General features: G+C 39.0%; 1 protein-coding gene across 2 annotated transcripts in view; it reads right to left on the reverse strand.

The window, feature by feature from the left end:
- The window catches only part of NELL2 (neural EGFL like 2), a 140,264-nt gene that overhangs the window by 15,101 nt on the left and 109,166 nt on the right, over positions 1-15,997 (reverse strand). Inside the window, exon 16 of one of the 2 annotated variants that reach the window (XM_039571111.1) lies at positions 2,111-2,251. The exons of the other annotated variant lie outside the window; for it this stretch is intronic. Within the exon in view, the coding sequence (XP_039427045.1) occupies positions 2,111-2,251 (141 nt within the window). The remainder of the gene's footprint in view (positions 1-2,110; positions 2,252-15,997) is intronic. 2 annotated transcript variants of the gene reach the window in all.

Here is a 15,997-nt window from a genome sequence, read left to right on the forward strand (position 1 = left end):
TGTCTTTAAACTCAGTAGGGAAATGTCTTACAGTGGAAAGGTCTGACAGCAGAGAAGATTGCTTCTGCAATCATCTTCTTGCTTCTGCACTACTGTATTGTGCTACTGCAAGTTCAACTTTCCACACTGCAATGGATTTTAGGTTGTCTCTCCACACCCTTTCTGGTTTTATTTTTATCTGAGACAACATGTCACAAGCTTCCATCCAATAAAAAGTGATGTAGTAAGACTAACCAAATACCTAGCCTTCCTCCCCATCCAGGCCAGGCTGGATGGGGTCCTGAGCAACCTGGTCTAGGGGGATGTGTCCCTGCCCAAGGGGGTTGGAACTACATGATCTTTAAGGTACCTTCCAATCCAAGCCATTCTATGATTCTACGACCTCAGGTTGCTAAGGATTCCAAAGTTTGGAGCTGCAATCAATCAAACTGAAAGTGTTCCACTGTTAGTGACTAGGGCTATCAGCAGTGAAGATAGTTTCCCGGCACTTGTGATTTAATTCTAATTACTTGTTATCCTCTGAGTATGTTTAATAAAGAGCTGCTGGTTCTTTGCAGAAAAGGTCAAAACAGTCTAATAATTGCCACTTCTGTATACATATAGCAATCCCCATATTTCTTTTCCCTTGGCTTTTCACTTGTTTAGAAATTGCTGCTTAATTGCTACTTGTTTCCACACATCTTAACACAGACACTTTTGTATCATGTATCTCTCTTGAGACAGCATGTGCCAAACCATGGTCTTCAACCCCGAGATAAGTGTTACACTGACACTGAAGATAAAACTTGGGATACTGAGAATATTTCCATAAATGCCTGGCTGTAGTATTTATTACCCATGCCATGAGCGACAGAAGTGCAATGTTATAATCAGAGGGATCACGACTTATTCTTTGCACCTTCCTCTCCTAACTCCTGGCCAGCTAACACTGACATTTAGTCAGTTCTTGACAAAGAAAGCTCGACTTACGAAAGCAGGGTTGCCTCAAATTGCTGATTCCTCCTGGGAATACAGGCTTTCAGCTGTGATGAAAATGTGTTGAAATAAAGTATTGATGATGGGTATACCAGAAAGGTCATTCTCACTCCTGGAGAACTGTCTGTGTGTCTGCCTTAGAGAAATTAATTCAATTGCTTCCCTTTGGGACCGATGCAGCCCACCAAGGTGAGTTTAAACAGCAATAAGAAAGCTTACACTGTGAGCACTGAATATTTCAGCACTCAGAGAAAGAAGGGAGAACGGGTGATAATTTTGCCCTGAGAAGTCCATGGCAAAAAAAGACTGGGTTATTCTGTTATTTAAGAGCAGCAGCATGAAATACCATTAAGAGCTAAATAACATTAATTACTGAGAGATCTGCTTCAGAAAATAACTGTGTTCTTATTAATCTGCTGTTCTCTCTAACATCATTCATAAACACAGAAAACCTTTCCATCTCCTTGTCCCCCTTTTCACTCTCTTGTCCCCTACACCTTGCCGCAGCCCTACGTCCACTGAGCTTCCTAGTTTGTAATGTATGTCTGCAAACTACAGCCTTCTAGAAGCAGTTAGCCATTATACAGGAGAAACACCACAGTATTAACCAAGGTAAAGGCAGGGGTCTCAGGGATGTATAATCATTTTTTTCAATGGGAAATATTTTTATCATGAACTATTTCAGTGTACGAGGAAAACCAAATGGAGGAAATGAGGTCTGGATTGAGGCCCATTTCTATATACAAAGAATCTGACATATAAACAGGTTACCCTGGAGTGACAGATTACTGTGCATGCTATCAGCCCATGGGAAATCACCTATGCAAGGGACAAGCACAGAAGCAGATGTAGGGCCAGAGAAACTGCATTTTAATCAACATGCCTGATTTTACATATTATGTTAGTGAAACACAGAAATGCTCCACTAATGCTCCACATTATAGGTATATTCGTACTTTATATTCTTCTGCCTTTGTTGATGATGCTTATTTAGACTACAATTCTTTTGGATCAAGGTTTAAATTTCACTGCAGTGTTCAAGACAATGCATGACCAGTACAATCTGAAACACTAGATATTTTCTAGACATTTTCATGTGAGCCATAACAATACCCCACCTTTTTTAGACACTGACCTTCACAGGACTCTCCACTTGGTGAAAACATCCCATTGTCATGGTAGCCATCTCTGCACTCACAGTGGTACCAACCAGGCAGGTTAATGCAGTTAGCACGGCTGTCGCACTGAACAAAGCCATCTGAGCACTCATCAATGTCTGTTTATTTAGAACAACAAAATAGAAGAAAATTCACACAGAGGAAATTGCTATATTCATCCAATGAAAGAACAATGTCTCTGGTATTGCTGGGTTTCACAGAATTATTTGCATTACTGACACTTGAATTTGCAGAATTACTTGCAGTGAAGTTTTGAACTGTTTCCATAAAAGTACCTGGCTAATGATTTTGGGCCTAACAGCAGCAGAGGTTCTGCTAATCCCAATTCACTGCCTACATAGTAACAACTCATTTTGTCACAATACATGACAGGTAATCTGACATCTGTGGTAGGCTGCCCGTAATATGAAGAAAAGAATTAGGTCCCAATTCATATAATAAGATGTTAACTCTTTGAGTAGTGCAGGCTGCCTGTTAAAACAAAGATTTTTTTTTTTCTAGGGGTATATCAAAACATTAAATACGCACTCTGGACCTTGCTTATGCTCTTGGGGACACCAATTTTAGGTTAGAAGGGCTGCCCTATCCTGTGGAGTTCCTGTTGACTTATACCAGCACCTCTGACTCTCAATGTAACTGACTGCAGGCTCCTCTCTAACCATCAAAGAAGACGACTGGGTTTCCAAACAAATGCTTAAATCACGAGGTAGAAACACAACACATGCTCCTTCCCCTGGAAATTCCTTTGGGAAGTGTGTCTCTTAAATGAACAACATGCACTGACTAAACTTTACAATAACAATGGATTTTTTTGACACACTCATTAGATCCAAAATCCACCAAAGCAGGTTCTAAAGAGACCTGAACTCAGGGACTTAGCAGAGATGCAGAGAACTTTGTGACATGTTCATTTCCAGTGCCTTCAGGTACACAGTAAGCTGTACTAAAGAATAGGTCCCAGAGTATGAGTGCTGTTAACAGTTAGGGAATACCAGGAGTATGGAGCTAAACGGGTAAAACTGAGCTCTTTCCTATCAGATTCACTGCCTTATCACGGTGTTTTACACCAGAAGTAGCATACATATCTGAGCATCAAGCTGACAGAGAGGTGCCTATAGAACCAGCACAAAGGGAGGCACAAAATGTGCAAACTGCCTTCAGAAACAAAAAGCTCTAATCACCCTCCTCCATGGGTTTGAACAACTAATAAACTCTCAGTGTACTGGCCACTTCGGCCAAAGCAAGGATTTAACCTTTCTTTAAAGGTTGAATCTTCAAAACTAAGAACTGTAACAAATTAGGACTCAAAACTCCTAAAGTACGTCAGCAGTTGATCTAGTTTCCTCTGGGACGCAGATATGAAGAAGAGGCGTGATGTGACCACTGAGATACATGTGAAATATGTCAAAATTCTGCCCACAGTCCCTGTTACCTCCCATTTATGCCATTTGCTATTTTCATAGGAGAAAGTGTAAACTGGCTAAAAAAATAAATTGTGAGCTACAATAAGGTAACAAATCTCTTTTCTGAGAATAATGTGTGCCTAGATAGACATACTCTTATCTAGTATTTTGTAAAACCTATTCAAACACAAACTTTAAAAAACCCGAGACTTCCTTGTCCATTGAGAACACTTTGTTTTACATATGAAGTAATAAAAATATTAGTATGTGGGGAACACCTGCATAAACTACAAGGTATAGCACAGTCACCCACATTTGGTTTTGAGTTGTGTTTTTCTTATACATGAAAGGGGGATGTGCTCTGGGTATTTTATTTACATGACAAATAGATTTTTTTGTAATTTCTTTAGAATTACTGTACAACTGTATCATGAGTGTTTTGGTTTTTAAAAGCTTTACAGATTCTTGACAAAATCTCATTAGAAATTTTTACTATGATGCATCAGTCTGATTTTCTATCAACAGTCTCTCTAAACAGGCACACCTGATGTACATTACCAGTATTTACAATGATAAAAATTACCAATACTGGAATATTGCAGCAAGCGTACATTTTGTGGCTTTGTGCACCACAAATTAAGTCGTAAGTCTCTATTGGTTTAAAACAGAATTTTCAACTCCACTGTGAATTCCAAGATAATCATCTCAGTAGTCATGCTGCAGGACGGAGAAATGCCAAACCTTTACAATCTTCCACTGCTCAGTGTGTTTCTTTCTAAATCAGTATAAACTCTGGCCTTTTTCTTGTGAGCAGCCAGGAGCCAGTGGGACCTCAGAGCTGTTTGAGAGATCAGAGGAAGATCAATGAAAATTATGTTACAGTAGTGAGAAAAGATTGGCTTGCAGTCCGTGTCTTATCTACTGCTATTCACTCAGAAAGTCACAGATTACTCAAGAAAAAGGAAAAGAAGAAAGGACTGCAGGCTGGAAGTTCCCTAACCACTGGGGAATATGCTGCCTGGCAGCCAGCTCACCAGGCAGAACAGAAGTGACCGCACTAAGTGCTTGGGATCACCTGGTTAGTACTACATAACTTGTTGGGGTTGGCGAAAGCTACGTACCCCAGAGAACCAATAGTGCATGTAAACCCAGAGGCTGAGAGAGAAGAGCTGTTGTTAAGACTTGATATTAATCTTCATACTGGCTACTTAATAACATTGCATTAAGACACTGGATAGCACATACTTCTTTGGGAAAGGGGAATGTATTTATTGGTGATGAGCTGGAGAAATGAGTGTTATTTAGGTCAAAGTAACAGACATGAATTAAAGAAAGCCTGTGTTCCTCTCTCCAGAAAAAATTATTAGTTAATCTGTAAGCCTTATAAGTGTAAGTGCAGTATCACAGGCAGAAGTGGAATGCATTCAGATGAACTCATTGATTATTCAGGAAAAACAAGCCGTGAATGTCACATCAGTATTGGTAAAGTGACAACAAAAGCAGCCTCTCTCTATTTGTAAACTAGCTTATGAATCTATAACACAGAAAGTATTACTTGGGATGAAATGCTTTATCCAATGTTAATAAACAAAGAAATACATTCTTCTGGTTTTGTTATGACTGCATGCAAAGTTGGAGTTATTTAAGAAAGCCTCCCATCACAAGCATGTATGGAAGCATGCTGCAGGTCTTGAAGAATGTCCTACTCCCTACAGGTTGTTTGCCATTGCATTGGAACCATTGCTGCATCCATGCAGAATAACCAATTACTCCTTTCAGGATTTTGCAGCAAACAAAAGAAATCCAAAACAATTCTCCTCACCACTAACTTTTTAGACCAATGATATCTTAAGCGCATGCCAGTGGGTTTCAGAATATAGATGTTCTTTATGCACAGAATTTTGTTCTCATTCTCACAGCTAATGCTGATCAGTAATTCTAGTAATGTGCTCTGTAATGGGACAAAATATGACTGTCCCAACTCTGTTAAACAAGAAAATGCAGCAGAAATGTGTCTTACAGAGCAAAAACACTGATTTCATGGAAAAATTTCCTGACATTTGGATAAAAAGACTTCTGTTTTCAAAGAGGCATAGCATGGGTCAGGAAGGGCTGCAAAAGTATCTACAACTGAAATTATCTTATTAGTATGGGTAAAGAAGTCAGAAATAATTTTCCCCTGTCCTATGGTGAAACCTTCTCTGATGAATCATCTTGCAGCTGCTCAGTCAGAGGTGTGAGCTGACAAGAGAAGAAAAACTGATTGAAGTTTTGCTTGGCCAGTGGCTATGGTATATCAGTGGGCTATATGAAATACTAACAGTGATAATGAAGTCGTGTTTGATGGAAAAGCATGGAAAATGAAATATTACTCTATAGAAGAAAGTTAGCAAAAGGCTTTATATTTTCACTTATGAAAAAAATTTAAACAAAATGTTTAAGTACTAGATAAGGAAGGATGTCTATTTTCCAATAGCAAGTGATGACTTTTTTAAGCAGAATAGAAGAGACACCTTATTCTGACTCTTCAAGTTCTGGTCTTTAACTGGTTATAAAGAGGTGTGGAAGAGTGAAGGGAAAGAATTAAAAAATAAAGGCAACATCCCCAGCTTCCATAGGAAGTAAAACAGCATCCTATACCATGTGTGATAGGCCAGAGGAAATGGTCTCATCCTGGTCCTGCCCTTACTTATGACAGGACTACCAGTGGCTACCACAGAGGTAGCCTTCTCCCCTTTTTCCTTTTCAAATAAAGAGCACAATTGCACATACCAAATCTGCCATCCCACTGATGCAAGTCACCAGGTTTGAAACAGAAGTCATTGGAAGTAACCTTCATCCCAAACTGGAGACCAGCTACACAGTTGTACCACAGCACTTCATTACTACCTGCTCTGGCTGTGCTTCCACCCTATGACATTTTGCACAGCAGCAGATTTGTGATTTGGGCTTTTGAAACACTGCAGCTGGAGAAAACACACACACCTGTGAGACTGGTGAGCCCACAGAACACCACGAACACGTGAACTCTCTCTACCCTATGTAATTCATGCACACACTCCTGGCAATACTGCACATACCCGCTTGCCACAAAACAGGGTAACTGATTATTACATGCTTATGTTGCACTTGATTTGGTTTTCAAATACTCAGGTTTTCTCCTGTGCATTTGTCTTAAACTCAAACCAGTCAGCCTTCTTATTTCCGTATTTTGTTACCCATTTTTCAACTCAATTTTTTTTCTTTTTTTTTTGCTGAGGCCTCACTCTAATAAAGTAGACACACAATCAGAGGCATTTTGAAAGTAAGAGCTGTGTACGCCTAGCTTCCCTTGACATGAAAAAACCATGCTCTCCCAAATACCTTCTTTATACCTCAGAATCCCTCATTTCCTTAACCGTGGCAACAATTTTAGCTATTATACCCCTTTCTCTCGGGAACATAGAGAAGACTCTTTTCCCTGAAGAGTAAAATAAGATCATTAACAAATTACCCACTGGTGCAAAAGAAAAAAAAGGAGAATTAGCTGTCTGATTCATATTATTAGAGAATTTCTGTATAATAAGAATTTTTGAAGACTGAAAGTGGTATAAAACTGCCAATTAGAAAGATAGCAGCTCTCTTTCATCCAGCAACAGGACCAAGCTCTCATGTAGTCAAGATGCACTCAAAAAAGAACCATAGTGTGGGGGAGGAGAGGGGGGTTGCTACCACTTTATTATTCACTTCAAGACTTAAATTTTAATCACCAAATCCTCCTCTCAGAAAAGCCTGCATTCACAAATATACAGAGAGACAGAGCACAACACAGCCCGTAAGTATTTTCTGTCATAAACTGCTTTATCCAGGTCAATACAAACCAAAGCCCTTGCTTGTTAAGAAGTCAACACCACAGATTGGGAGCTGTGAATACTTAGAATTTAGTTATCTCCATACTGGAAGTTTTTCTGTGACAGAATAATACATGGCACATAGCTAAGACTGCCAATTAATAGAGACTCCCAATTGCAATAATCTGTCCCAGCGTTAATTGGGTTTTATCACTGGTTGGTTATAGAGATATATGGATATGGTTATAGAGATTAATGAGCAGCCAACACCTTCCATAGTGTTCAGTCACTACTGACTCAGGCTAAATTTGAGATCTCATTTCAATGGCAACAGCCTTTCCAGCCTAATGCTGACCTCCCGAGTCACCCACATCCCAGCCCCATATACAGTACAAATAAAGTACAAACTGAAAGAAAAATAATTTCAGCAACAGATCACTGAAGAATTGGTTTAGGAGATTTTGAAGCTGCTTAAACAGATAAAGCTTCCATGTTTGGTTTTTTTTCATGGGTACATTTGGAACAGTCAGACTCTGATATGCCTTTGCATATGTCAATACAATATCAAGGATATTATGTCTGGCTTGTACATAGAAGATCACATTTCAACTATTCAGACTTATGCTCAGATAACAGAATATACAGTAGGATTAAGATGATGTCTGGGTTATCTAATTTTAGTAAATACATACGGAAGGAGGAAAACGCCTTATTCAGTAGGACCAAATCGAAGTTCACTGTACTACATGAGGTATTTGCTATCAATGGCTCAGTTTTCTGGAGTAGCCTTGGAAAGGGTTCATTATCTCTACTGCAAATTCTAGAGTCCCATCTCTTGCATTTAACAACCAAAAAGTGTTTGTGTTGGTTTTCATGTGACCATGTATTTCTAATATGATGATACTTGAGAAGACCCTCCTGTTCAACCAGACCTTTGATTTGAGATCTTATGCAAAAAACAGGTCCAGGTGGAGAAATGTAAGATCCTGAAAAGTAGTTCAGTATACCAGAGCTATATTACTGCTAAAACAAAAGATCAGCTTTTGGGATTTCCATCCCACTACATTCTCCTATACCACATGCATATAAATATAATAAAGAGGAATAAAACCCTCAAGAATATAGTGGCTAAGAATGCTGACATAATCCAGGAAGATATCAGTTATGCCAAAAAACCTAAATTGTTTGGAATGACTTTTAAATCTATTTTGCAAAGTTTAATCAGCTCCTTTTTTTTCTAACACTGCACCTGACTCCAAAAAGAACTTTCTTCCTTTGTCAATCACAGCCCTAGAGCCTGATTTCATTTATAGTCTCACTCTGATTTGTCATCTTTAAGGAACTATTTAAAGATATAATATCATATATTGAGTACTAGGGCACTCTTTTCACTGTATGAGTTCTCACATCAAAGGTGTCATTAAACCATAGAATATTCTTGATTTTAATTACAATTTCATCCCAACATTTTATTCAGTTACAAGTTTGAACCATAAAGGGCAAGATTACAGACGGCCCATGGGACACAGCAAGGAGAGGAGTCACCCACAATTCTATCCTACCATAACACAGTTGCATGAGCAAAAGAACTTTCTCTACACATCACTAGAAACACCAGGTATCTCAGATACAGCCTTCAGAGAAGGGTGAAAACCGTGGCCCTTCCTCTCCCTCCTCCCTGGATAATGAATTAGGCCCATCTTGGGAAAAAAAAAGCATTTGTAAGGTCTTTGGAGTTGCTGTTTCTATCTCAACACCTCCCTGATCTAGTAGAACTTCTGGTTAAATCATCTTAAAATTGCTTTGACTGGTGGAGTCAGTGCTGCAGATGATATGTTCTTCACTCTAAAAATTTCCAACTGTCATGTTGCATGAAAAAATAGCTACTATTATAACAGGTCTTTTTTTTTTTTTAATCCCAGCAAGACCATGATTGCAGTTTATAAAGTACCCTGTCCATGGAAAACTAATTTAGTTACATTAATGAAAAGGAAGCAAAATGTGATTGAGAATGTAATACAGAATTATAGTTCATTAATTCTTCAAGTATGCAATTTTCCAGACTCCTGATCCCCCATTGATTTCTGCACACCCCCATAGGTCCTGCTAAATGCCAGCAAAAAGAAATTCAATCGTGTTGGTATTTCATGTGTGGCAGTGGTGGTGCTCCAAAATTAGATAGAAATGTTATCAAAAGGAATTTTCCACTGACTGCTTCACCATGTGGCCCTGTTAACAATTCTTTGTTGTGGAAAATTGATCAATCACAGATCACACCAATAACTGAAACTATGCCTCTCATTGCACACCCAACATAATCAAAGGAAGTCATATTTGTAGCAACTGAAATTCAGAGCACCTAATTGGCCATGATGAACTAGGTGCATCCAGGAAACTGTAATATAAAAATAATATATTTTTCAGCTCTATTGTGTGCCACTGATTATGCCAATTCTCATTAGAAAGACTAATTAAGAGGAATTGGACCTCTATTTGTAGTTGTTGACAAAGAGGTGGTTTTGCTTTCACTTTGTTCATCATTCTCAGTACAGCATCTCATGTTAACTAACACATGCTTCTGTTTCCTCATTAGCCTTATCTTGAAAAAGAAAAGTACTTCTTTTCTCCCAGACAGCAAAAACACGTTTATACCTTGAAATACATTGACATACCTATTTTAGATACCTACTACCATCTGAAAGTTACACAGCTACATCATAACCATGAGATGTTTACACATATGAATGACTGATGCAACCAGCATTTTCTCAGCCTTGCAAAAGTTTTTTTCAGATCAGCTCTGTTCATAATTACACTAAATTTCCAAGTACTTAGTTCAGAGGCAATTTATGGAAAACAAACAAAAGAGGCCTCAAAGCAGCTCAAAGTTTGAGGAACTAGGAATTATTTTGACACTGTGATTTGAACTTGGTCTCCTGCTGTAGTCCTCTACTCTTTGGTCAGGGTATTGCACATACTATATGTGTGCTAAAGTTTAAAACACTCTTACCTACATTTTCTTACCAGTGGCTTCTTATCACAACTCTCAGTCCATAGACCAGTGACAACTAATTTGCATTGCTACTCCTGAACTCTCAAATCATGTAGAGATTGTATAAAATTGCTGAAGCACAAAAAAGGAAAAAAACCACACACATTTTCTTTCATGCTACAGTTGATAACAACTCACCAAGAAAACAATAAATATTCTCAATACAAACATGAAAAAGCTGTAGAAGCACCTTAAAACTAAATCACTCTTCCTTTGCTTGGGCTATAAACACATCATTGGCATGATATGTGCAGAGACTGCAGACGTCCTCATGCTGACAGCAAAAGGAAGAGCTCCATAGGGATATAGGACAATGATTGGCAGTGTTATAGATTTTAATTCCACTAATAGTCGAATGACTCATAATTCATGAGAGAGCTTACAGTGAGTGATGAAGGTCATCCCTATCTCCCTTATATAGCAGAAGGAAATTCTATTACAATGCTGCCCAGTTGCACTATTCACATTCTATTTATAGCCCACTGTATCTTAAGAATGTAGCTGAAATTTTAGTTTTCATGTTTAATAAAGGCCTTTTTTCCCCATAGCAAATAATAGATAAGTAGTGGATGCATTTTGATGTTTTTCACAAATAACAAGAAAATCCTGTCTCCTTAGAGCTCTTTTGTAGTTTTTTTTCTTCCCTGGTTTCTTTCTCCCCCTTTTTTTTTTCTCTTAAGCTGCTACATATAGGATTGTAGTGTTGCAACAAGCTAAAGAAAGACATAAATAGATAAGTACCAGTATGTGACCTTTCAGCAAAGAAAAAAATCTTTTGTGATTTAAAACTGGTGACTCTGAGGGAGGAAAAGAAATTATATGCACCCAAGAAACTGTGTCAGGCAAGGAAAATGGAGAAAAAGATACAGAAGGATGAAGCAGCAAGGCATTTTAAGCTATAAAACTGAAAGGATGATGTAAGTAGGGTTCATGCCTAAATCCAGAATGCACATTAAATTCAACCCAGGCATTTTTTGTTTAAAGTCTGTCAAAGATTTTCTTGGTGAACAATTTCAAGTAAAAATGTAAAAGTAAAGTAAAGCAAGTAAACATTCCAAGCTTCTGAAGTCACCAGCCCTTGTCTCACTGCTCATTTTGAGCTTACTTTTCTTATCTGAAAAAAAATCAGATGAGAACAGGGAGAGTGACCTCCCTTTCAAGCATTGCAGCCAAGTAAAAAGCATCTGATCTGCAGAACCCGGGCTTTCCTCTTTGCTTGCTGCAGATCTCATTTGTTTACTCTCACAGACAACTTTTAAAGCTTTTTTTCCTTTATAATGAGATAGCCATTTTTGAATATGTCCTCCTTGAAGGTCAAAGGGTTTTTTTAGGTTTTACAAATTCACTGTACTTCCCACTCACAGACAATATGCTATAAATCCTACCATGTTTTCTCTCAGAGATTACCATATTTAACAGACATGCAAGGGAAGGAGAAATGAGATGACCCACATCTTACCTGGACTTCTGCTACTGTATTCTTATGCAAACTTTGTCACCTACTCAACTTTCCTTGTGTGGTTTGATTCCAAATCTGTAAAATGGGGAGAAAGTGCTTCCACCATCTACCCCTTTCCCTTTCTCTCACACTTGCTTTATTTGGTAGTACAGATAGATCGCAGAGGTCACAAGGACACTTACTGATAGTGATGGTCCATATTGGGGCCATTGTTACTTAATATCTTCATTAATGACAGGGATGAAGGGATCAAGTGCACCCTCAGCAAGTTTGCAGATGACACCGAGCTGAGTGGTGCAGTTGACACACCTGAAGCACAGGATGCCATCCAGAGGGACCTGGACAAGCTGGAGCAGTGGGCCCATGGGAATCTCATGTGGTTTGACAAGGCCAAGTGCCAGGTGCTGCACCTGGGTCAGGGCAACCCCTGGTATCAACACAGGCTGGGGATGAACAGATCAGAGCAGCCCTGCTGAGAAGGACTCGGGGGTGCTGGTGGAGGAGAGGCTGGACATGACCCAGAAAGCCAAAGCTGGACGTGACCCAGAAAGCTAAACATATCCTAGGCTGCATCAAAAGAGACATGATTAGACAGTCAAGGGAGCTGATTCAGCCTCTACTCTGCCCCTCTACTCCACTCTGGAGAGACCCCACCTGCAGTGCTGTATCCAGCTCTGGGGTCCCCAGCACATGGAGGAGACATTGACCTGCTGGAGCGAGTCCAGAGGAGGGTCACAAAGATGATCAGAGAGATGAAGCACCTCTCCTATGAGGAAAGGCTGAGAGAATTGGGATTGTTCAGCCAGGAAAAGAGAAGACTTCAGGATAATCTAATTGCGGCCTTCCAGTACCTGAAAGGAACTTACAGGAAAGACTGGACAAGACTATTTACAAGGGCATGTAGTGACAGGACAAAGGGGAATGGCTTGAAAACTGAGAGTAGGTTTAGATTAGATGTTAGGAAGAAATTATATACTATGAGGGTGGTGAAGCTCTGGAAGAGGTTGCCCAGAGAAGTTGTGGATGCCCATTCCTGGAGGTGTTCAAGGCCAGGCTGGACACAGGCCTGAGCAATCTGGTCTAGGGAAAAGTGTCCCTGCCAATGGAAGGGGGGCTGGAACTGGATGGTCTTAAAGGTCCCTTCTTATCTAAATCATTCTATGTTTTTGTGATACTATGATTGAAGTCCTGCATTATTTGTTTCAGACAGGTCTCATAATGTAGACCACAAGTGTTTTTTGTGAAAGTATAGTTGTCCCTGTGCAGTTCTGCTGCCCTCTAGGATGTTTAATTTTTATGGATACTTGAAAGACTAGCTTGATATAGCACCAGCAGCAGTGCTATTAACTTCATATTATTATACATTTTCAGGGAAAATATTCAGAGAAAGTGAAGAGCAGGAAGTTGTTTTGTACACAAACATGATGAGTTTCAGAATCTCACAAACAGCTTATCTATATCATTTATGTCAAGTTTTCAACCCATCCATTGGCTGCACATGTTTATTTTTCCATAGCCTGAATTAACACTTGGAACATTGTTAACATAGAGCATTCCTTGTAGGAAAGGGACATTCTCCAGGGGTTAGCTGAACAGTTTCTGAGATTGCTAATCATGTTTTCTTTTTCTGTTTTGAACTTTCTCTCAATAGTAAATATAAAGACTTGGCTTTTACTGAAACATAATTTGCTAAAGTTTGCTGAAATTATTAATTATAATAACAACTGAAATGACAATAATTAATTATTTCTAGATTTTTATCATTATTGAGGAATAAGCAGTATTATTTCTCTTTTCAGCAACAGTCCTTTCTGAATCTATACCTGGACTGTAAACATTGCAGACTCAGGTTTCTATGCTTATTTCTGACTAAAACCCTTCAAATCTCTTAATTTTTTCCATGACCAAAAAACCTCATGCAGAGGTTCTTGGAGAAGGGTTTCAGCAAAAACTCTGTGCTGCAGTTTCTGGTGCTCTCTGTAAAAGATCTTCCAAATTCTTTTGAGCTGAAGCATAAACTTTAGCCACTTCATGCCCTTCACACTAATGAATGGAGAATGCTCAGGCAAGACAAAGGGAACACAGATGCTATGTTGGGTTTGCATGGGCAGGTTTTGTAGGCAGGGATGCTACAGCAGTGGCTGCTGTGAGAAGCTGCCAGAAGCTTCCCCCACGTCTGATAGAGCCAATGCCAGCCAGCTCCAAGACAGACCTGGCACTGGCCAAGCCCGAGCTGGGATAGTGTATGTAAGAATGGGGAAAAGTGACTGCACAGTAACTAATGTATAGCTTGTCAACAGAACAGAAGCTGTGAAGATGATGACTCCTAACCTCATGATTTGTGTAAGGCTTATCAAGAGGAGTACAGAAACAAAAATATAGGAATCAAAAGCCCTTTCTGCTCTAGAGCAGCCAAAGGAGATTTTTCAGAAACTTCCTAGGAATATCAGATTTGACAGTACAAATTAAGCCTGTCTGCCTAGAACAGTCACCCTCCATGAGTGAGGCTATTTCTCCCTATTAATCTCCAGTCAGGAACAGATACAATATACTGTGCCCTACACAGTACATCAGGAAACTACATTAACCAGAAACATGTAAGCAGTGCAGAAGTCCAAATTCCTAGAATTAGTGTTCTGAGAAACTATTTCTTTGTAACAGAGGTAAGTCAAAGCAAAAAAAATTTTTCCAAGTTCTGAATGGACTTGGTGACACCACCAAGGTATTGGATGAGATAGTTTATGGGATCACAGTTCAGTATTTGAGACACTGCTTTTATGCACAGACAAGGCCTAAACAGCTACTACCTACGGTAGCTCAGAAGGTAAAATTTAATAGTTTTCACCCTGGACAACACAAAAATTATAGTAAATTGACTGTGCAAATTACTGTGATAATTTTAGCCTACTCCTTACTAGTTTTTGTTTAAATTTCAAAAGTCACCTTATATTTTGAAAGCATTAAAAGTTTTGCAACCACAAGGAAAGCAGTTATGCTATCAATCAGATGACTGATACATTGGTATGGCTTTGTAAGGAAATACCTCATATAGTCATATCCTGCTAACATCTCCTCAAGTCACCAAAAAAATTCTACCTGAGGATGAGTTTCACATTGTGTAACTGTAGTTCAGTGATAGGACTGCAGAACACAAATTATATATTCAAAATTCCTTATTAGGGTTCTACTTACTGGAAATTTATAATAGGGACTTATTAGTCTAATTTAGAGCTAGTTGCTATGCTTAAAGAAGACACAGAAGTTGATGTTATAGGATTCTTCCAGTAAGTTTGCCCATGATTCTACTATCTGCTTTTCCTACAGGCAACACTAAACACACCAGTTAGATGCATTACCTCAGTAAACCAAGGCTAGCTCAAACACTGTCCTTACTTCTGAAATAAGCAGCTGACATGCAACATAGCATGTTGCATGTTCTCCCTTTGAGAGAGCTGCCTTCATGTTTATTCCACTTCTCTTTATTTGTTTATTTGCTGCCTTCATGTTTATTCCACTTCTCTTGCTCCCTTCTTTTGCTTCTTCCTTCACTAAACCCACCAGCAACCCCTTAAGGATTTCAGAGAAAGAAAATATTAACCCTAAAATCCTTTCTGCTCAGAGTTTTTTGTTACACTCATCTATCCCAGGTCACAACTGGCTTCCCCTCCTAGACTATGAAAGGCACACCTCTTACTCTAGCTATGTGCAGGACCTTGTATACTTATACCACAAATTTGAGCCTTTTGGTATTACTGCTAGAAGTTCCAATCTGCTATCAGTAATTTAATTCTTTATTTTAACAATAAAACTGAGCAAATGGGAGATTCCTGAGTGTTGGAACCCTGAGTTCAGAGAATTTCAATCTTTCAGTGCTGACAGGCAATGATCAAAAGCACACTGTGTTTGACCTGAGGCCTTGGGAAAGGCTTCCCAAACTGTGTGATAACACTGAGGTTGTTGCTGTGTAATTAAAGTTATATCACTGGGTGGAATATGTAGAGAGGTAGAAAATTTAGGTTTCTGGGATATATGTAACGAGATGGAGGATTTGGGGTGTGGATTAGCTCTTCTTCTTTCCTCCTTCTTCTTCATAAATCTGG

Source organism: Corvus cornix, chromosome 1A (genome assembly GCF_000738735.6).
Source record: "Corvus cornix cornix isolate S_Up_H32 chromosome 1A, ASM73873v5, whole genome shotgun sequence".
Lineage (NCBI taxonomy): Eukaryota > Metazoa > Chordata > Aves > Passeriformes > Corvidae > Corvus > Corvus cornix.